Source organism: Asterias amurensis, chromosome 10 (genome assembly GCF_032118995.1).
Source record: "Asterias amurensis chromosome 10, ASM3211899v1".
Taxonomy (NCBI): domain Eukaryota; kingdom Metazoa; phylum Echinodermata; class Asteroidea; order Forcipulatida; family Asteriidae; genus Asterias; species Asterias amurensis.
Genome location: NC_092657.1, coordinates 7520176 through 7544520, shown reverse-complemented (window position 1 = coordinate 7544520; position 24345 = coordinate 7520176). Strand labels below are relative to the sequence as shown.

Below are 24345 nucleotides of genomic sequence, written 5' to 3'. Positions count from 1 at the left end.
TATAAGATCTCATGAAATAATTTAAAAGTTCACACAAAAGAACTTTCCCCTAAAACAAATTTAAGTGCAAAGTGGGTGAAATATATGGTTGGGGCAGTGAGATAGGTCAAATCTTTCCAATATTGCGTTTTCGCACAGGTCCATTTAACTTTGCTTGCCAACATAAACAAAAAGAATTTAACAACAACCAGGTGTAAAAACAATTTTCTTCTAAATAAGGGAATCAATGTGTGGTGAAGAGGTTTTCAACTAGTGGTTTAATCCCAACGAGGCCTGGTTCTTGATAAATTATAAAGAACCAGGCCTCGGCGTGTTTAAACCACTAGTTGAAAACCGATTCAACACACTTTGATTCCCATTCATAATACCTTTTTGGTAAAAAACATCATCACTTTTTGGTCAAAAGGTAAAATAAACGCAAAAATTATAGTTGTTAAATGATTTCTTTCAACACAATACCCCTCCAGCTATGAAATGCTAGCCCTCTGGCGCCCTCGGGTAATGAACTCGTTATAAGGGAATGCTGTGCGCGTCGCGCATATCACGTGATGTGGCACAACTGTTTCAGCCGTTGCTCTCGACCAATAGGAATGAAGAAACTGTCTTATAAGAACAGGTGCAAGGTCCCGTGTACACACTGTACATTCTTAGAGACAGTAGAGACTCTTCAAAGTAATTTAGGGGAGCTGGAGACTAGACTGACAATTACATTGAGGACTTGATCATCTGAAGACTGAGTACCATGGAGTTGATGGTCTCCAAGCGACTCACTCATTGGGCCGTTTTCATAAAAAATAGCAATTGCTTTTTCTAGGCTTTTGCTTACATGTACATCTTTTATACAGATGTATGTATAAAGATGTAAGCAAAAGCCTAGAAAAAGCAATTGCTATTTTTTATGAATACGGCCCAATGTCTGTTATCCACAAGGCTTTAAGTAACGTTCTCAAATACTTAGTGAGCTTGGGGCCTGCTGCTGTACAAAATAGCATATTTTTACTTGATTACATTTAAATATACACTAATCAAAGGATTGTTTGTTTTGTCCATAGATGACATGTATCCATGTTCTTTAGATGTAAAGGATGAGCAATTCATCAGGCAAAATGTCTTCTGTTGGTAGTATTTCAAATGGCCGAGGGTCACGTCGTGGAAGCACAGTGAGTGACAAGCTACGTGTTCGTTCAGGACAGGGAAAAATGTCTGACTCCCAATGGCCTCTTCACACAGGTATTTACACCTCTTTCTATTTAGATTTAGCAGGTAAAACAAGACATTTTTTTTCATAACCCAGTTCAATCTTTATGAAAATACTGGGATTGAGAGTGATGATTTCTTTTCCCTGTTTATTTTGTATTTGGTTGTAACGTCCGTCGATATATCGAAAATACTCAAAAACTCGATATTTTTTTGACATCGAAATCGCCGATGTCACTTTTATAATCATATCGTAATATCGGATTTTCGATATATCGAAAATAATTTCGATGTTTTGAAAATTTCGATGTTCCTAAATGATATCGAAAATACCAAAAGAGTGTCCGATTATTTAAAAGAAATCTGTGTTTGAGTATTAGAAAAGCCGTCGTCGTTATGTAGTTTCATCATTTTGAGTTGCCCTATTAAATAAAATACGTTTTACAACCAAGTATGTCTGCTTGTTCTTTGTGTTTTCGCCATCAGCCGCCGGCCCGCCGCAGAAGTTCACGACCCCGCGGCGAGCGCTCGGTAAAACCTCAAAAGAAACCGCCGCTGCTGCCCCATAGGCTGTTTAAGATGCAACTTCCCATTGCGCATGTGATCAAAATCAATGCGTCTTCACCCCGCAAAAACTTCCCCGAATCAATAAGACAAAACAAAACAAGGAAGAAAACAATCTTACGTTATACAGTAAAATAATCTTTCTAACAATCCAAGGTATCGTAATGGCGTCATTTTGGTCAAATAAAGCCTACACGTTGTGTTGTTTTCGGTAAACAAGCTAACATTTCCGAGGAACTTTATGCTTCGCAGCACAGACCACGCTGTCGGCGGCTATTGCGTGCGTACCAGCGAAGACTATGCTTTTGTACGGTTTAAGCGTGCACACCAGCGTGTATGGTTATTGCAATTCGGGGGGGAAACCCGTTTGCCCAAGCATGCACAGACACGTGCAGTCTTTGGTCAAGGCGGTAACGCGTGATGCACTGCGTTATTTCGACAATAGAGGGCGTTCTAGCATTCAATGTTTCTTGCCTTTGTTATAGAATGCAAAGTAAAAAGACTACGAGCCTTTATTGGAGACTATGTGACTGCATGCTGCGTGCGTTGTATATTGTGATCGCGGAGTGGTAGGTCTGTGTTTTGCGGGACTTTCTAGTGATTTTTTTTCGATGATTATCTCAACCATTTTCAACCGTAAATGTAGTCCGGGCGCCCGTCGGACAACTTGATTGACACTTCTACATCAATGCATCGGCAACTGACACCTTAATGTCGGCGAGTCACGCAACTCACAAAGGCTCTGTGTCATTTTGAGACGGCCAATCATGGCCAATCACGAATCGAGAATTGTGGTGAGCGTTCACCAAATGGCCAAGCCAGCGGTAGCGGCGATCATACTTTGTTGTAAAATCAGAAATAATCGGGGCGGGACTACGCAATTTGAAATTGTTTGAACTACAAACAAGTTCGGGGGATCAGACAAAAACAGGTTGAAATGTAACCCTATTAAACTGTCAGTCTACGGTATATATCTTTCTACCTCCATCAGTACTGACCTCCATGAGTATACCACGTGCTGTTTTTAGGCTTCCATCTTGCGCGCGGGAAATACTCGATATATCGAGTATACTCGATATTAAATTTTCGATATATCGGTTATGGGAAAAAACCGACATCGACGGACGTTATTTGGTTGTGCAAAAGAAAATAAAACTAGAGATTGAGAGTTTGTGAACAAACTCAAGGTGTTCGGTTTCCGGGAGTAAAAGCCTGGATTAAAAAAACAAATATTACACCTTGCTTTGTTCTCAAGATTTGTAATAAATGATTCAAATTACAAAAACTGTCAAAACCACATGATTACGTCATCTAGTAAAAGTGTATGTTTGGTGACGTCATCGGTAATATTTGTTTTAAACCAGACCTTTGCCAGACTTGTATGGTGTGATGGTAAAGCATCAAAGGATGTTTATTTCGACCTAAAAGACAATAAACCACGCCCTTTCAAATCATTTCACAGTCACTTCCCGTTTAAACAGGTCAAAAGGTCAACGAAAGTTCACCAACATATCCATTTCTGTCAAGTACGTAAAGCCCTTTCATATGATGTACAGATTGTCAAAATAGCTTATGTAGTTTAGGAAATATGAACTTAGGAAATATTGACTGACGACTGAAGAAAAGACTGTAAGGGGCATGTATGTTTTAACCGCCTTGAACGAAGACTATTCTTCATGAAGCTTTTTCGCGCTCTATTGATAATATTTATAAAAAAAAAGTAAAAAAAAAAAACGTGGATCAAAAATAATGATTTTTTGAAATAATAATTTGAATTTTTATTACTCAAGAATGGATGACGTCATCATGACCTAACTAACACATTATTCCACTCCTAATGCATATCTAACTATGTGCGAAGTTTCAAGTTCATGCGAGTTTGGGAAGTGTGCTTTTGTTCGAGGACAAGGGACGAAGAGAAGAAGAAGATGAAAATCTGGATTGTTTTATTGATTTGTTTGTACTAAAGTTTTGTTTAATCCGGCAGTTTATTTTAGCAAGACCACTCCTAATTGCTTGGGCCTTATGCTTTAACCATTCTGTTTTCTTTGAATGTTTTGTATTGTAACATCCATGTCTGTGCATGGAGGTAGAAATAGATTAGTTTACGTAACGTCCTTTACTACTAGAGAAAGTTTGAAAGGGCTTATGTTAGAGATTTCAGAGATTTTTTTTCTTCAAAATATTTAACTCAAAATAACTTGGATAGTTGTTTTAACAAATAATCAAAACAATTGATGATTATGCTAAGTTCAAGAAGTAATAGATATCGTAATACTGACGTGAATTCCGTGGGCCCAAAACGCCCTTCACCCGGGGGGAGTGGTCGATTGATGTAACGTCTCTATTCTTCTCGGTGTTTAACCAAAACATGACCAATGTTCGTCATTTTGTACTGTTGTTTTCTCACATAATTAAAAGTCCCATGAATCACTGAAGTAGGTGGCCATCTCAGCGAAACTTCGTCTTCAATTCCACATTGACCACTAAGCCATCAGAAGGGTAACATTTGAACAATTTGACGCTGAAGATTGAAATGAAATCGTTTTCGCAGCGTTCTGCATAGCTATATAGCTCTATGCATATCACGCTATGGCACAGAGTACAACAAACTTGGCAGCATGCCACCAAATAAATTATGCCTAATACACTACACGTGTACGCCACAAGTGTTACGCACAACCAATGGGGAAATTTCGTAGTTCTTTATACAAGAAGTTGTGAACTTTCAAACTCGATTTTGAACCAGAAGACGAGCTCAAAATGGGATCACGTCTGCGAGGCATTTACGGAGTTTTTAACGAACTTTCCGATGATGTGTCGATTGTAACAACCCATCATGTAGATCAAAAGTTATGATTTTTTGAAATAATAAACTTTGAAAATTCATAACTCAAGAATTGATGACGTCATCGTGACATAACTCAAACGGTTTCTTCTCCTTATACATATCTAACTATGTGTGAAGTTTCAACTTTATATGTGCTTGGGAAGTGTGACTTTTTTAGCGGACAATCGCCGCTAATAAGCAGAATGGACGATCACTGGAGCGTGCTCTGCTGCACCGCTAATACACGTGCAATGTTTACGCACATACCAATGGGGATTTACGTTGTTCTTTAGACGTGAATTTTGAAATTTTCAACCTCTCTTTTGAGCCGGAAGACAACATCAAAATGGGGTCATGTCTGTGAGGCGTTTACGGAGTTTTCAATGACAATTCCGATGATGTTTCGATTGTAAAAATCCCTCATGTAGATCAAAAGTTATGATTTTTTGAATTAATAAACTTTGAATATTCATAACTCAAGAATTGATGACGTCATCATGACGTAACTCACACGGTTTCTTCTCCTAATAAATATCTAACTATGTGTGAAGTTTCAAGTTCATACGATGTTTGGAGAGGTGTTTTTGTAGGGGGACAAGGGACGTACAGAAGAAGAAGAAGAAGAAGAAGAAGAAGAAGAAGAAGAAGTATCAATAAAAAAAAAAAACCGAACAAAAATAAGAGGTGTTCCGGGCTGTTGGCCCGAACACCTAATTAAAAAATGAAATGGCAAAGTCCAGCAACATGTAATCGTTGCAAATGTGGTATCATTTTCAAGAGGAACAGTTCAGCTTTGCATTGATGTATACCATCAAAGAGAGTGTTTAATAATAACAAATATACTGGATTGAAACAAGTTTCCTTACTTTTTGTGAGCAGTTTAGTTTGTTCCTATATATCTCAGTTACTTGAATGAGCGCCAGCACTATAGTCTGGAGGTCGTTGTTTCAAATCCTGCCCTTTTCTTTCCTCGCCCTCAAATTATATCAAACTTACCCAGTCAGCTTATTACTTTATAGAAATAAATGTACTTTTTAAGGCCAAGTTTTCGTAAACTTAAATTTAGAGTTTATCGATCTTGGCTTTGATTCATATTTAAACCAGGGAAATAACTAAATTGATTAGTAATGAACTTTTTTATTTCAATTTCCATTGTGTTTGATGTGCATATTTTGATGTGAAATGTACATTAGACTAGTTGGAAGCAATCACCATAACAGTCTAATCTAATACTGACTGTACAATGGGCTTTTCATAAGTCTTAGCCCATTTATGTACAGTGCAGGCATCTCCAACCAAATGATGTTGATGCAACTGTAGTAAAAATTCTAATTTATTAGAAAGGGTCAATTTCTTTTGATTTTTTTAGGTTGATGCTTCAACTGATATTTCATCCATACAAATAATTGCGTTTCCTGCAGTTATTCTCAAATTAGTTTGGGTGATACTCATGAGGCATTCCATTTACAGTATTCATGTTCAATGTTTGTCAAAGACCAGTCTTCTCACTTGGTCATCTCAACCTAGATGCATAAAATAACAAACCTGTGAAAATTTGAGCTTGATTGGTCGTTGGAGTTGCAAGATAACTGTGAAAGAACATTTTAATCTGACAATTATTTTGAGTAATTACCAATAGTGTCCACTGCCTTTAAAAACTGATCTACATGTTATAAGCTTGGATAACCCAAGTTGTGTTTGAAGGTCACTGGTCTAACCAACTTCCTCTTTGATGTGGCGAGTGGGACACAAGTGCCAGAAGATCTAAATTAAAATAAACATTCTGTAAACAAGAGAAAAAGTGTACAACTAATATAATAAACATAATTGCCTGCTTGATAACAGTGTTGCTCTACCCAGACCCCAATTACTAAGAAAATAATGAAGGGCAGATTTTAATTGCTATTATGTTCTAAACACAGGTTGTAGTTTGAGAAAAATGTTTGTTGTGACTGTCAACAATAAGCCTTAACATACAGTGTATTAGCTTTCTTTGGGTGTCACATCCTGGGTAGCAAACATATAACTTCATGTTATTGAAAGTTATTTTCACAAAGAGAGTTGTTTTCTAAACACAAGATTAAAAAACAAATAGATTTTAGAATGAAAAAAAAAATGAAATTACTAAGATTTTCTGTTCAATTTTTCATCAAATGTTGACCAGATTTGGATCATGCTCTGAACTAAACAATTTATTGCTCCTTACAGTCCATTACATTAACACCACTGTACCAATTACTGAGATAAATTACTGAGATGAATGGAAAGGAGGGATAAAGAGTAAACCAACATTTATTCTGATCTTTCAATTAGTAATGTCTTCATTCATTGAATTGGCATAGATTCCAATGGTTTCTTATAATCTTTTCTCCTTTTATTGTTTCTGTTACAGTAGGTTGATAGTTTATTTTTCTCAATGACTGATATTATACACATAATGAATGTTTGTGAGTGCACTTGTGCGAATATGTTCATGAGTTGAAAGATGGAATGTTCTGGGCAATTCCACGGTTACTCACGTTACGATTTTGATGTACTTTTGAGTTTCCTTGTGCTGTAATTGCTTTACTGAAAAGGCTTATTACCTGTTATCCTATGGTAGTTAGAGTATACCTAGACCTACTTAAGAACCAAAGATGACTTCCAGAAAATGTTGTTAAGTATGATTTAAAAGACACACAAAATCGGTTACTCACGTTACATTTCCTGACATGCATACAAAATAAACGTGCTTTTATCAAAAAGTCTCCTCATACAAGCAATGTGTGGAAATTTCTTTTAACTCGATAAAAGACCTTGCCATGAGGCACAAATAATAGGAGTAAAACAAATCTCCAAGAATCTTTAATTTTTTAGGAATCCATGTAAAACATGGTTACTCACGTTACACAGCATGAAACACTGTAAGGGCAAGAACCAGCAAAGTTATCTTACCAAATTTTGACAGTCTTGTGTTTACAATAGAGTAGATAATTAGTTCTGCTAACAATAACAAGATCCCTACTTCTTAATTTATTCTTTCTTTCACTTCATTCACAAAATTGAACTTTCGAACATAATATGCCAATGCAATTTGTTTTATTGAAATCAAAAAGTTCTTGTATAGGATTGGGTACACACATCATTGAAAATGTTGCAGTTAATAATAAATAAAGGTACTGTACATGGCAAACTGACAGCTTTACTGAAAACTTGAAGTGGCCTCTGAACTACAGGCGCATCCAGTTTCGCAACTAGCTTTTATTGAAAGTAGAAAATCTAATTTTGTTGGATTGGCCACGTGTAGTACAATTTCCAGCCAGTCGCATCTTCTCGCAGATCCTTTTGCTTCTTACAGGAAGCAAAGCACAGGAAGCAAAGCTTCATTTCCCCTTTTTCTCTCTTTAAATTTCTACATTACACACATGTGCCATGTGTCTTTCCTTGTATTCAATCTATGTATCTCCAAGTTTCTTTCAGTTTAGCACCTATGTTTCTCAGCATTTTAGAGTGGCATTTCTCTGAAAACAACAATAATAATAATATTTCGTTAAATATAAATTATTTAATTACGCAGTGGAATTTCAGTTCAGCTAATAGTATTATGGAACAGTCATTACTGGCTGTCTTTAAGGTTTAATGTCTTGTAGCCTAGATGTATTAGAGTGTGAAATGCAGACCTAAACAAACGTACCGTATGTTCATGTACATGTCCATGTTACAATAATGAAAAATCAAATGGTAGGTCCTATATGAATGACTTAAAAATTGCTCTATTTCTTATTGAGAAATGTACAAAACCATCTTACTTATAAAACCTGCAGTATTTGTAAATAAGAACATTTGAATACTCACAACTTCTGCCAGGTCGAATAGATCACACAAGCCTCCAAAGTTTGGTAACAGTTTGCATGCCCGTGTTATTTCCCATGTATTGCTCTTCAAACGGGGTGCAATGCATCATGGGTAATATTATGTTGCCCTCATCAGTTTTTAAAAGGGGTTATTTGCATACCCTTTTGTAAATAAGGCATATTTGTGCACTCATACATAATACCAGAGCCACCCAGGAAAAAATTCCCATTGAAAAAAATCAATGGGATTTAATGGGATCCCATTGAAAATTTGAATGGGATTAATGGGATACAATGGGATTGAGGTGGAATTTGGGACATATTCAACCGGATCTAATGGGATCCACAGGGGATCCCATTGAATCCCATTGAAACAATGGGATCCCATTGAATCCCATTCAAAATATCAATGGGACTCAATGGGAATTTTTTCCTGGGCAACAGTCTCCTCCTTAACTTGTTTATCATGGTTACTTACATTTGTGGTTACTCACGTTACATCTAGTTACTCACGTTACACTTTTCATCACCTCACCCAATATTGGTGTTAGTGGATACATCATTAAGGACCCTATTTTTACATTTGAGATCACCAACAAGTGGCAAGTTTTAAAACTAAGAAAAACATTCACTAGGGAAAAAAAATCATATTTTGGTTACTCACATTACACTACCCACAAGTGCTTTAAATATTCATTTATAAATTCCGCATGAAAAATGTGAAACAATTTTTTCTTTCAAATCTGAATATTAGTGCCAGGATGAACTATAGGAAATAAATAATAAACCAGATTATCACTTAAAAGTCAATAACATGGACAAAAAGCAAAAGTACCATCTTAACAGAACTTTTTAGTTCAGAACCATTTATCCACTTCAGAGGACATTTTCTTCAAGTGTATCGGAAACAATTGATGAAGTCAAGTTGTTTTATAAACTTTTAACTATGCTACAATATTCTATGGATGATGGTTTATAATTATGGATTTGAAATTTTTGGGCCATGTCAACTTTTCATGGAATTGCCCTTCTATTCAACGAGGTGGATGGAACATTCCAGCTTTCAACGAATGAACATATTTGCACCATTGCACGAATGAAAAACATTCATTATTTGTTTTATTATATAACATCCAAGTAGATCTTTGTCATTTTGATTGGAAGATACAATTTTTAAAACAAACAAAGTGTAGGCCTACAATTTTTATTGTGAAATTACACCCGTTTCTCTTTGGGTCGGCCTGTTGAATTCAACAGTCACAATGTGCGTTCTGTACAGCTATTTTGAGACACGCAGAAGCCGAATGGCTACACTGCTGCGTTACCAAAGACACGCGCACGCAGTGATGTTTTTACTCAGCTTTTTTGTTCCATCCGAAAAGTACTATTGCATGCTGGTATTGCACGCTGGCAGCATGCAATAGTACTTTTCGGATGGACTGAAAAAGCACGGTGAGTGACTCAGCGTGCAATGGTACTTTTATTTGCTATCACGTGACGGACAATCCTCCAATCAAATGGCAATGATCTGCTTGGGTGTTATATAAAACAACTTATTCAAGACAGGTGATATTGGTCATGGCCAGCTTCAGTGGTAATCTTTCATTTTTAAGCAATGAACGAAACAAGACACAATCAAAATAAAGGGAAAAGAGGAAAAAGACCACCCAATCAAGCAACACATAGTCCAAAAGTTTATGGAAAGGAAGGTGAAAGGCAGGATGTGACTTGACACATTTTGAACACTCAAAATGATGTAAGACAAAACAATTAGGCCCTATTACCAAACCCATTGTGGGAAATTCCACACTAACGGGCCGAAAGATAACTTTGAAAGATCTAGGCATAGTGAGAGCAAGACAAAAGTAACTATTTTGTTACAGTCTTTTCCTTTACATTTAAAGTATGATTGTTCATAAAAAAAATTATTAAAACAAATTAGGCTTCTCAGTAAGTACACAGTGTACTACTACTCAGTGGCTCAAGGTTATTTGAAATTAATTAGTTGTAACAAAGACAGACGTATGGCCCTGAAAGTAAAGAAAGAATTTGAAAACAATAACAAGATATTGTGTGAGTAACTAAATTTCCTGTCTCTCAAAGATTGTAAGCAATAAAACTGAGATGCTGCTGTGGGTATTAAGGGAATAAAAATGGGAAATAAGCCACACTAACAATGGACAGACACTTTTGTGGCAAAATTCTGTCCTTGTTTGTCCTATCCAAATTTGTTTTTACCAACTTAAATACCTTAAATAGCTGAGGAATAAATGTTGCTTTTAGTTTGGCTGGTAAGTATAACTTCTATCAAATGATAACCAAAATGTCTGTCCTTGATACAAACGTATAAATCTTCAAGACTTATCTCCTCCAGTTTCTGACTTATCTCCTCCAGTTTCTTTCATTTACCTTCTTTTTTTTGTCAACCACAATCCTCATGTGCTTCTGAATGTACACAGACAAAAAAACATGACAACACTTCTTTATATAACTACTATCCAACGGTCCCCTCCTGTGTCAACACTTTTGTGCCCATTATTGTGGAATTGCCCTTCTACAAAATGATCCTTCCTACATGTAAGTGCCTACTTCATTAACCTATTTGCAATATCCTCACAAAATGTATTTGAAATTTTTATGCCTGAACCACACCCACACGGCACCTCTCTAAGGTGTCTATTTACTGAACTTAATGAAGATTATTTTATGGTTTAATGGGAAGCTGCAGATGGGCATTTCCAAGCCAAAGTGGACACTACAAAAAAAGAAATTGTCCCTACAAGTTTCTTTACACTTTCATATTAATCCAAGCACATGCCAGGATCAACTTCAAAATCTTTATTCTGAATTTGCTTTTTCAAATGCATTTTGTTCAGTGTATTTTCAAGGGGAAAAAATGATATTTTATAAATTGGCACATTGATTTTTAAAAAGTAACAAGCAGTTTTTCATGATAAAGTTGATTTTTGTACATCAATGAAATGTGGTGTACATGTATGTACAAATCAAGAAATGTCCATAAAATTTGAATTCACTATCCTTCATTTTTCTTTTTAACTCTTTCAGATATGGTGTAGCCTGAGTTATCGTGATATTTATTTTTTAATATCATTTATCATAAAGCAATTTAATTTACAATGTATGTCAATTAATGTTTATATTCTGCTTTTGGTGCGTGCCTCATAAGAAATTGAACTGTGAAGCAATCTACCACATTGTATGAGGATCTAGCCTTGAATATTGGTTAAAAAAAAAAAATATATTCAAACCATGTTTAATAACGGGGGCCTGAAGATATATAATAATAATAATAAAACCATTCTTATATAGCGCATATCACTGTGAGGTCCCTATGCGCTGTAAAAAGGAAATCAACAATTATTGTACAAAGTAAACAGATATGTTTTTAACCGGGTTTTGAATTGTTCTGATGTCTCAGCCTGTTTAACAACCTCTGGAAGACTGTTCCATAACTGAACTGCTGCATATTGGAAAGAGCGGGAATCGTAAGACTTGGTTTTGATAACTGGGGGGGGGGGGTCAGAAGGGATTTATTTGAAGATCGCAGATTCCTGGTTGTTTTGTACTCCTGAACTAAGCTTTGAAGATAAACAGGGGCAATACCATGGATACATTGATAAGTCAGAACCAAAACTTTACATGTGTATGTGAAAGAACACCTTAAAAGTGTGCTCATTAGTTAGCGTGGAAATGCCCAAATGTACTACATGTAGTAACAAATGTATTGTTACCACCTTATTGCTTATAAATACAGTGTATTTACTTTAGGGAGTAATGCAGGACAGGCATATTACAACAAATTCACACCCTAACACAGAATGCACATTACAACATGCACTACCTTTGAAAAACAAGTTTTGAAAATGGATCTTCCAGTTTTATTTTAATATTCTGTACACTGACTCTTTAGCCTGTTTTAATAGAGCATTAGTATGTCACACATGCAAACTGTAGTTTTTATGAGGACTGCATATTACTTGCATAGATCGTACAGTAGAGCCATGCACTTGTATCGTATGGAGCTGCTTTGTCTTGATACTACATACCATTTAAATGTCAAGGAGTCAAGGGATAGTTATCAATAGAATCATCGCTACACAGCTGTTTAGACCTTCACAACAAGACAGTTGTGAAGGTAGGCCCTATAAGAATAATGTATGATACGCTGACATGATTCACTCACAACAAATGTTAAATGTGACGTCCTTGTTTTAAATGAAATACTGTACACAGTCTGACACTCTGTACAACAACCATGATTTAAACAATTTCTGGTATCACTAATGGTAATTATGGACAACTCAAAAACAAAATTTTATTTAAAAAGAAAACAAAAACGCATTGTAAAAGAATTTTTTTTTAACAATACATAGAAACTACTTTGAAAGTTGCTACAGTTATAGTAACAGGGTTGATCCATCAGTTGAGCCACAAAAGTGACCAGGGTTAAAATCTCAAACCTTGCTCTCATTTTATCATTAGTTTATACTCCAAATAAATAAAAAATATTTATAAAAACCCAAACACATTCCATTTTTATTTCTGAAGACACAGAAATAGCCTATTTATGCCATCTTATTTAATAAATTTATTTTGTAAATTGGTGATGATTCTTCACACTGCTTATAAAACGGAACCAGTCTGTTTTTTGTTTGGGGATGAAAATGATTTGTAACATGTAATACGTGTACTAGTTTGACTTAGGCCTATAATAATTTACTTAAAAAATAACATACTGTAAAACTATTTTTATGATTGCTAACAATATCTCAGGAACTGTTCGATGAATGTTAAGCGACATGACAAGTAGACTTTAGCCCACGCTGCCTGGACCTAGTAATATCTCAGCGTAACTATAACTGCATTGATCCCTATTGTAGGCTGACTGCAACATCTATAACGTAGAATGCACACAATACGCAAGCCACCATTCCATTTAGGAAAGGGCTTTAGTTTCCTTTTTTTCAAAAGGTTTTAGTATTTAACAGAGATCGTCATGGGTTTTATTTTCCTTTATTTTCAATGTATTAGGTTTTCTGTAATATTTTTGTAAAACCAATCTTTTATAATTCAGCTTTTCATGTAATATCTATTTTATAGACTTTTGTGGCTTGTAGTGTTTTTTGTCTGTTTTATGTTAGATAATTGATCATGTGAACTTTGTTTACAGTAGGTGTGAACTCGTACATTCTTTCAGTATTCTGGCAGGCACAATACTACACAGGTCCTCTATGGGAAAGTTGACATTTTGTGTCATAATTTCCACTTAAGTCAAAGAATTATGAAAGTAAAAGTTGGACAAGTTTTGAGATGTGCCCCCTTTCATAATACCAAAACAAATTAAGAATTAGACAGTGCAATCTGAAAAAAATATAAGATTTTATGTTTTATTCCATAAGGCTGAGTACAAATCGTGCCTGCAGGAAGTCCAGGCTCTGCGGCTCTTTGTAAACATGTGATGTCACAGGTCACATCATCTATAATTTATGTAAATTTTGTAAATTTGTTATATAAAAGGCCGAAATGAATTTCCCATCGCGGATAATAAAGTGAATTGAAATTGAAATTGAAAAAATTACTGCCCAGGTGACAGGGCAGGCTGGGTGGCTGGGTGTTTACCTGGGTCCAAGGTGACTTTTCGTGGCACAAATTTGTTGCTTGCTCATTTCACGAGCACGTTATTTCAAGCTTGTCTGAGGCTCCTTCATATTTACACTTTTCAAAATAGAATTGAAAAATATTTGTCTACATTAGCTTCTGGTTTGGACTGGAATAACAAGTTTATATTGGGAGCAAGTCAATGCATATTTTTGTGTGTTGTTATAAAATCTCAGGTTAAATGCATTTGTAATGTTAAACCAGCGTGTAGGCCAGTACAGGGTGTAGTTCAGCTATTAGAAAAATAAGTTAATCATTAAAATAATCTTACTCCGAACCTGATGACATCATCCATGTTTTCAGTCATGTCAGACCTCTGTTTAGTTTGTTGGTACATGTTTGCACCATTTGAGACTTCAATATTATTTACCACTTGGAGCCCTTGTTCATTTGAGAAAATGTTGACAGGGCTTTGAAGACAGAATTTTTTTAAATAAATTTTCTGTTTTACTTTTTATGGGACGAGCTTGGCGCACTTTTTTGTGTTTACAGGGAATGTAGTTATTCGTTTCACAGGGGCTTTTTGGCCAAAACATTGAAAACTGATAACTCCAATTACCGAAAGCGTCTGCAAACTAATATTTTGGATTTATTCGTTTGGTAAGATGATGTATTACTCCCATTTTTTTGGAAGAAGATCTGAGAACCCATGAATCACACCCCCCCTAATTTGGTACATTCTTACACTTAAGATAACTTAAGAGGCAAATTGTGTTTTGATTTTGTTTGTACAGTTTTAGAGTTTTCCCATCAAGTTGCTTTATTGTATGAGAACCTGGCCATTAATCTGCAGTCATTAGTAGAATCATTCAGAGACCAAGCTGTTATCAGAGATGGGTGAGTCAACATGTATCTTTACCTTGACCCTTGAGCAAAACGGAGCCCCATGTCAGAAATTTAAAATCGTCTTGATTGTCCCCCCTTATTTTCCAACTTGATTTCACATTTAACAAAAAGGCCTTTATGAATGGGAATAAAAGAGAAGTGAACATTTGATAAAGGCACAACCCTAACCTGCCTACTATTTCTTCCCTTTTTGTAAAATGCTCTAAGAACTAGATATTATTTGTAAGTTTACTTAATTAGTTGTCTATCTTCTGCATGCACTGCTGTCGTATTTCTGTGATATGGAAATACATGTTGTTTGAATTGAACTGTTATAAAACCAATGTGGGGAATATTAATTTTTTAATTCATTCTTTTATTTGATTTTGATTAATTGTTAGCATGATTGCAATTGACAGGAAGCATTGTGAGCACCAGTGGTTTGTGAATGTATGGGAGAAACTATTGGATGAATATGCTGCTGTATCTACTGTGAGTACATTCATTACCTGTAACTGTATTCTGAATCACTGTCCACAACACATATCCTTCTTACATGGTATTTGATTGGTGCAGCATGTGACATCCTATATTTTGCTTTGTATCATTACACAACACTCAACATTTAATGATGGAATCCAATATGGTTATAATTGACCAGATCTTTGTTATTTTGTCCAGTGAGGTTAGGTTGTTTCTGGTTGAGTTGGCCCTGTTGTTCAGAAGTTTTTCAAAATAATTTTCAGAGTGTGGGGTGGATGAGTTTATTTTGTGTTTAGTTTATCTTGGAAAAAAAGGTTCAAAAATACAAAGGTCTGTGTGTGAGGTACATGTATGATGCAAGATGCAGGATGATTAACCAGTCAGTCTGTCTGTTCGGGAAATCTGCCTCCCTTACTAGGCTTCTCCTAAAATGGAGCAGTCCAGGTTCCACTTCTTGTTGAAAATGCAGTCATACGCATCCAACATTTTGTGTGCATATGGTATGATGCTGCACATGCATGACATAACAGCCTAAATTTTGTTGTTTAAAAAGTATGTCCCTTAAAAATTGGCACCACAGACCAAATTACTATTGATTCAACATGTTGAAGGGATGTTTAGTAGCAATACACATTGGAACAATATTTAAAACAAACATCTTATTTTGCAACAAAAAAGTGTCAGACCTGGTCTCCTAGTTACAATTAATTGAACTTTTTATTGATGTTATGAGATTGGTTTGAGATGAATGATTTTTGCTACTCTTTATTCTTTGATTATTTATGATTGCAGGATTACTTTGATCTTGCAAACAATCTTGAGAGTGGTGTAAGTAATGCAGTTCAGCAGACAACAAGTCGTATCATACTCAATGATGCAATTCGCTATCGTGACAATCTTTGTCAAGAAATCAGGATGAATGATTGCAGTTTGTTAAAGGTAATGCTAGATGTACAGTACTGGTCAGCACTGGTAATTGCTTTTTCTAAACAAAAAAGTAATTTTTTTTAAAGAGTGGAATACAGAAAAATATAGCGCTTCTGCGTCCCATGTCAAACGAGGCCCGAAGGCCGAGTTGGATGGTACATGTAGCCTGTAATAACGAATTCATCTTCCAGCCTTATTAAATCAATGAGGTCAGGTTGTGTTTTTGTTATATTGGTTTTGACGCGCAAAGCTTAGGATGTTATTTTATGCACTTATCGTATGCTGAGCGTGACGCATTGACACTCACAATACGCAGAGTGCAAAAACTGGGGGTAGGTTATAGCTTTTATATCAAACTCGGTTGGAGCATCTGATTGGAGTATTAAGCGAGTGTTAGAAGATAAAAATACATGTACACTTCCTATGTGATACCGCTAGCTTTTTATACTTGTTTCTGAAACTATAGCTCGTCCAATAAAACCGGTTGCCTCCTTCCAAATAAAGACGTACATGTAGTCGGTTGCCTATTGGGTTAGTTTTAGACCAGCACTGGACGGAGGGGCGGTAGGTTTATATAAAAGTGACACTATAGAACTTTCGTGTATTGGTTCATTTGGAATGGGCTGTATTGGTTCATTTCCTTTGTGATGCCGCTAAAGTTTCAAACTTCTTATCAATAAAGAGTTCTTCAAATCAAACCGACTGTTTCCTTTTAAATGAATCTGTAATAGGCTGTGGTTGCTTTCAGCTCGGAACAACAATGAATCACATCTCAAGCATTCCCGCAACCATGCAAGGAGAATGGTCCAGCAATTTTCGCGTGGAGATTGTCGCGTGGAGATTGTCACGAAAAAGTACCGCCTACGTGCGACAAATTGCGACGACTGTTTACGCATTTTGTTGTCTGGCGTGATAAAACCAGCGCTATAGGCAGCGCAACAATTTATCACGCCAGGCATTTCTATCGTGCAAAAGCTATCGCGCAGCATCCACTTATTTTCAATCGGTACTGTAACGCACCGGTACTTATCGAATGTTATCTGACCATGATGACCTCAAGATTCCTTGACAGCATCTGACTCATGCCTTACTTGGCATTGCGTTACTCAGTGTGTTACTCTGACATTTTGGCATTATGTTGTTCAAAGTTATTTTGTTTTCATTTAAATTTAACAATATTGGCTATATTAATGGTTGTAGCATATCATGCATTATGCAAACTTCTTTAATTAACAGCTTGAGAAAGAGTATAGTGAGGCCTGGCATAAGATGGATCGGGACGGTATGGACAACATTAAGGTTGGTGCATTTCACTCTGAAACTTTATTTTGTTTTATTTTGAATTACTGTGGATCCTTATACTTTTCAGTATGCTGAATTTATGTTACATGTACATATACACCTTCCGTAACTATTCTTGATAAGTTGTGGGGAAGTAGTTTTTGACAAAGGGAGTGTAATTGCAGTAGTTAGCCAAACTGAGATTTCACAGTCCTTTGTTGTTTTGTCAATGCTGATATAATGTGAAAATGCTGATTGAATTTTTAGAGTATGTCAATGAAAGTGATTAATCTTTAGCAAGTACATCTATCAAAGTCACTGCCTTCAACATCAGCAAGATTTGAAGGTTATAGTATCAAGTAGAAAGTTCATCATATTTGCGGTTATACCAATACATGTATTGATTATTTCTACAATGTTTACTTGTCACTCTGCATTAGAATCACAACACAGCACTGTGCTACAATAAACATAATGACTATGTTCTGCAACTGACTGGAATCAATACTTTGAATGCGGGTATCTGTAATACAGCACTACCATCACTGAGCAAAGTAAGTACACTTCTTGTTTGTTGCTGGACTTGCTTGTTCATCAGCCACAGTCACCAGAGAAACTTGCTGAATTTGTTTTTATTTATCAGTTTGTTGGGTTCGATATGGTCGTGCTCAATACCACATGTCTTCGGGCCTGTTTGAAAATGCTTGTTTTATCTTGAAAGCTTCCAGATATTGACCCATCTTGACCAAAGTGCTGCTCAGCTCAGGGTGTCGTGGCCGACAGGGTGTTGTGGCCGTCTGATGCTTCTGTTCAGCAGAGTGTGGGTTTCGAATCCCGGTCGTGACACTTGTGTTCCTGAGCAGGACACTTAACTATAATTGCTTGTCCCACCCAGGGGTAAATGGGTACCTGTGTGAGAGCAGAGATGGTTCTTGTGATTGGTTTAGTCGAGTAGCGCATATATTGCGCACAGGCTGTATACTCCCCAGGGAACTGAGATGGTTTAAGGAATGATTTAAGGCCCAGTGACCAGGGGTAATAATGTCGGAAGCGCTTTGAGACACCCCTAGGGCGTGAAAAGCGCTATATAAAACTAGAATTAATATTATTACTTCATTTTATCACAGCATGCAAAAGAAAGATCACATTTTTCTTTGTGCCGGTAACTCTTCGAGTCGGGCTACGGAGATCTCAAGGGTCTTTCTCAGGATCCTCGCTGTTCCCAAAAGCGCTGCCTTCTGTAACAGATTTACCCTTACATTTGTCCCTAATTCATCTAGATGTTTCCCCAGTGCTTTGGGAATGGTGCCAAGTGCTCCAACCACCACGGGGACTACTTTTACCTTTACCTGCCAAATCTTACGAAGTTCCCTAGCCAGGTCCTGGTACTTCTCGATCTTTTCCATCTCCTTCGAAGCTACCCTTATATCACCTGGCACAGCAATGTCAATGAGATGACACATCTTCTTTGTCTTATCTAATAATAGTACAACATCCGGACGCCTATGTTGTATTTAACATGATCGGTCTGAATGTTAAAGTCCCATAGGATCTTGACCTGGTCGGTCTCTACAACTTTCTCCGGAATATGGTCGTACCATTTCGCAAGTACTTTGACACCATACTTCTTACACAGATCCCAGTGAATCACCTTGGCCAGCTTGTCATGTCTTCCTTTGTACTCCGTTTGGGCCATCTTACTGCATTCGCTAACAATATGAAATACAGTCTCCTCTGCTTTATTGCACATTCTACACATAAGAGAGACGTTTGCTTTCTCTATCCTTGCCTTCATTACATTTGTCCTTAGAGACTGGTCTTGCGCCGCAGTAATCAAGCCCTCTGTTTCCTTCTTTAGTTCTCCACTCTTTAACCAATTCCATGACTTGCTGCTGGCCACTTCCTCAGTACACCTCAAGAACCGGCCATGAAGTGGTTTGTTCCTCCAATCTTGATGTCTTTCCTCCTTCCTTTCCCTCTTGTACTCCTTCGGCCCAACTTCGTCTGTCGTCGTGTACCTTTGTGCAACTTTCAACAAGCTCTCCTCAGTCCTCCTGACATGACAATGCAAGCTTCTGCGCTCGATGTTAACACTGTCCGCCACGCTAAGCAACCCCCTTCCGCCCTCTGGCCTCGGAAGATAGAGTCTACTAACATTTGACTGCGGGTGTAGCATGCCATGCATGGTCATTAGTTTTCTTGTTCTCCTGTCACTGACATCTAGATCTTCCTTAGTCCACTCGACAATACCCGCACTGTACCTCATCAAAGACACAGCCCATGTGTTTATCGCCTTAATCATGTTCCCCCCTGTTAGTTTAGACTTCAAACATTTCTTTACCTCCTGATGTATTCTGCTATTGTTATTATTATTATTATTATTATTATTATTATTATTATTATTATTATTATTATTATTATTATTATTATTATTATTATTATTATTATTATTATTATTATTATTATTATTATTATTATTATTATTATTATTATTATTATTATTATTATTATTATTATTATTATTATTATTATTATTATTATTATTATTATTATTATTATTATTATTATTATTATTATTATTATTATTATTATTATTATTATTATTATTATTATTATTATTATTATTATTATTATAATTATTATTATTATTATTATTATTATTATTATTATTATTATTATTATTATTATTATTATTATTATTATTATTATTATTATTATTATTATTATGATTATGATTATGATTATGATTATGATTATGATTATGATTATGATTATGATTATGATTATGATTATGATTATGATTATGATTATGATTATGATTATGATTATGATTATGATTATGATTATGATTATGATTATGATTATGATTATGATTATGATTATGATTATGATTATGATTATGATTATGATTATGATTATGATTATTATTATGATTATTATTATGATTATGATTATGATTATTATTATTATTATTATCAGCTGTGTCCTGTTCTTTAGATATTGCTTCTAAAACGATTTGACAGTAGAAGTCACAGAAGTACATTACGTTAATTGTTGAGGTTATTGATGAACAGTTGATGATCACAAGAAACTATGTGTTATGTTTATTTATAGGACATAGAACGAGTAAATGCTGAAATAACTGGACTTGCGGTGAAGGAAGTAGTCAGACAAGCTCAACTTACTCGATCCAAGGTCAGCTTTTTTTCAGAACATGTAGTTGAGTTAAATATAAGTTGAGATCATTCAAGATTCAAAGTTACTTGTACCAGTATTCAAGACGTATTCAATTTAAACCTTCAACATAAACATTCTGTGTACTCTTTTGAAAGTGAGGTTCTTTAATTGTAAGCCCTTATGGTTTTGGTGCAGTAATTATCTTTGATACTGCCGGAAGTAAATCTAATTTTGAAGATCGGATGATTTTACCAATTTTAAAATCTGATTTACTGATGTAAGCTGATTGATTGATTGCATGATACTTACTATGATCACCATTGGTGTTGTTTATAGCTGACTGATCAAGGTAATCGTATGGACACCATTATCAACACTGTACAAAATGCGTCTGAACCATCTTCAGGTTGTCATGATCAAACCAAGCAGTATGAATTCAGCAAACCACACCAGAATGCAGCAGGGGTAAGTTACACTCACAATAATCCTATTGTGGCCTGTCTTTATTAGTTTGCCATTTCATCTCCTTAAAGGCAGTGGACACTATTGGTAATTACTCAAAATAATTATTAGCATAAAATCTTACTTGGTAACGAGTAATGGGGAGAGGTTGGTCGTATAAAACATTGTGAGAAATGGCTCCCTCTGAATTTTCCACAAATTTGATTTTGAGACCTCAGATTTAGAATTTGAGGTCTCGAAATCAAGCATCTGAAAGCACACAACTTTGTGACAAGCAGGACAAGGGTGTTTTTTCTTTCATTATTATTTCGCAACTTCCATGACCGATTGAGCTCAAATTTTCACAGGTTTGTTATTTTATGCATATGTTGAGATACAGCAAGTGAGGAGACTGGTCTTTGACAATAACCAATAGTGTCCACTGTCTATAACTATCCCTTGGAGATGTCGCATGTCAATCAAAAACCTTGAGCACAAAACTGACTGTGTCTCACATTTAAAACAGTTTGACTATTTTCAAGATTCAGACAACTTCATTTTAAATTGTTTGTTGAAACCTAAAAAATAAACACACATGTTTAAATAATAAAACACATGTGTTAAAAGGGTGTGGGTACTTTTTGTTACTCAAAACACAATTTCCACAGATTGACATTAAAGGTTTTGTGATGTCCACTGATTTACTTATAACTTACACCGTTTGAAGATAATGATAGCAGAAAGCGTACCTTACAATATTAGCTGTTGAGGTGATGTAGTTTTTGAAAATTGAGTAAATTAATGTTATGAAAAACGTTTTTTTTTACATGCTAAAGTAATTTTGATGACATTGTTTTACTAATTCTCAAAAACTATCCACACCTCAGCAAGCAATATTTTCAGGGAAGTTTTCCACTATCATAATCTTCAAACTGTGTAAGTTTAGTGTAAATCTGAGGACATTGTGTTTTTGTCCTACAAAAAAGTACATAGACCCTTTTAACTTACACAGATTGAAGATAATGGTGGTAGAAAGCTAAACACATGTCTGTTGTTATCTTAAGCCGGTTCGCAATAGACTGTTAAAGTAAACCTTGGTTAGTTACCGCAACTCAAATCAGCCTGTCAACATAAAATCACTGTGGCAGTAATTGACCACCCTGTAGGTTACCTGTTGTTTGCCCTTGAACATAACTTTGGCAAGTTAACATGATTTGCGTCGGTAAGTTAACAATTTTAAGTCTACTGAGAACGTGGCTATAAACACAGTTTTTGTAAAAAGTGCTGTAATGTACATAGTTTTGCTGTGATAATAAACACCTGGTTATATTAATAATCTCACAAGCTTTTACATTAAGCAAGACATTTGGCTCAAAATTGAAGGGGCGACGGTTTATTTTACTGGAAAAGTCTTTAGAAAACTATCCAATGTACCGAACACGTACACATTGTTGACTTGTTTGACATGTTATACACCGATCGAGAGAGTTTCACTAACTCGGTAAGCCGCAAGAACGTTTTTACTCAGTGCTTCGGCACTAGAGACCACAGAGACTGTATATACATATGTGTTTGTACACCAAAGTTGCTGTGCAGGTACACCACTCAAGCACTCTAGGTCCTGGGCGTATGTATGAACATACTGTTTGCTTTTAAAAAGAGTTTGTTTGTTTGTTTCTCCGAAGGACTTTGTGGAAAAGAAGCTGGTGGTGAATTTGGCAACAGAGAAGGTGCTTCAAGGCAAATATGACATGCTGGTTAAAGAGGTAACAATATAACTGCATTCAATGTACATTATTTGTTAATTCTTTTGCTTATTAAAATGGCTCTGTTACTGCTAGTATTATTTCAAAAAGTTGTTACATTGTCACACTATGATTTAGCATCTGTTGTAATGTAAATGTGTACTCGTAATTTTAGGTGAATGAAATGGAAAAGCAATTGGCAACAAGAAAGGAGACTCAGAGTAAACTCAAAAGGCAATATGATATGTAAGTACTGTATGATAGTGTTTTGTGAGATGGTAAAATAAATATAAAATACTGTGTGAACTTTATTACATACAAAGCCAACAGCTCCCACAGTTTAAATTATAATAAGGTCTGTGGAATCTCCGCTTTGAAGTGGATATTTATATTTCATATTTCATTGATCACGCCGATCTTTTATTTCTGCAAAATAAGTAAAGAAAAGACAAAGAAATGAGGAAAAATACTCTGGATGAAATAAAGGTGTTATTTGACAGTTTAAATCAAGATTTCACAAGGAACTTAATCACACACAATCTGAAAAACATTACTGATTGAAATGCTTCTCAGATGCATATTGTAGGGGATAAAAATCTTTTTACATAACCACATTACCGTAATTTTCGGATTATAAACCGCGCGACGTATAAACTGCACTTCCCCAAAATATACAAAAAATATTAAGGTGTCGTCATAAATGCCGCGCGGCGTATAAACCACGACCAAAACAAAAACAAAACATGAGCAAACTAACCTCAAAACACGGAAGTGAAGAACGCAAACCTGCCGCGTTACGGATGTTTTTTTATCTCACACTATCAGTCCTGAATTATTTTTTTTGCCATCAACAACCCTTTTCAAGAATTTGCGATTTGATGATCGGTTGTGTTGACCATTTCTGAACTTCTTTGACAACAAAATCTCTGTGAATCAAAGATCGGTCAACAATGCACACCGAGAAATAGTTGAACTTTACCCTGCATCGCATTGCCCTCTGTTGACAAAAGTTGTTCACGTTTGATTTGACTGGACCCCGAGCCTCGAAGTGTGGGTCAGCTGTCAGACGCTCAAACTATTTGTTGTACAATGGGCAGCTGCTCTACTCGATCCGTCCGAAGTCTAGCCAAGATTTTACTGAAAAAATCCAATAACAATTTTAAAAATTCACAAATTTAAATCCCACTTTGTTTGTAGGTAAGTGAGTTCGTGTTGCAATGAAAATTAACTCCAGACAGTGCTTTGACCATCATTTCAACATAGGATTAGTCTTCAGAAGCAGTGATAAAGAACAGTGCGGAGATTTATATCCAAGGAATCCTTTGCCTTCCGGGTCGGTTTTGTTTAAATAGAAAATAGACAA

The 24345-nt window shown here is 35.8% G+C and overlaps 1 protein-coding gene across 5 annotated transcripts in view; it reads left to right on the top strand.

Annotated features, from left to right (window-relative positions):
• The window catches only part of LOC139943324 (uncharacterized), a 55237-nt gene that overhangs the window by 6712 nt on the left and 24180 nt on the right, over window positions 1–24345 (top strand). For 4 of the 5 annotated variants that reach the window (XR_011786800.1, XM_071940152.1, XM_071940154.1 and 1 more), the window contains exons 2-11: window positions 1053–1230; window positions 14838–14940; window positions 15330–15420; window positions 16204–16350; window positions 17575–17637; window positions 18060–18173; window positions 20734–20814; window positions 21133–21261; window positions 22923–23003; window positions 23158–23228. Coding sequence is in view for 4 of the 5 variants with exons in the window: in XM_071940152.1 (XP_071796253.1) it covers window positions 1086–1230; window positions 14838–14940; window positions 15330–15420; window positions 16204–16350; window positions 17575–17637; window positions 18060–18173; window positions 20734–20814; window positions 21133–21261; window positions 22923–23003; window positions 23158–23228 (1025 nt within the window). In the remaining variant the exon portion in view is untranslated. The remainder of the gene's footprint in view (window positions 1–1052; window positions 1231–14837; window positions 14941–15329; window positions 15421–16203; window positions 16351–17574; window positions 17638–18059; window positions 18174–20733; window positions 20815–21132; window positions 21262–22922; window positions 23004–23157; window positions 23229–24345) is intronic. The other variant, XM_071940153.1, reaches the window with a different exon arrangement.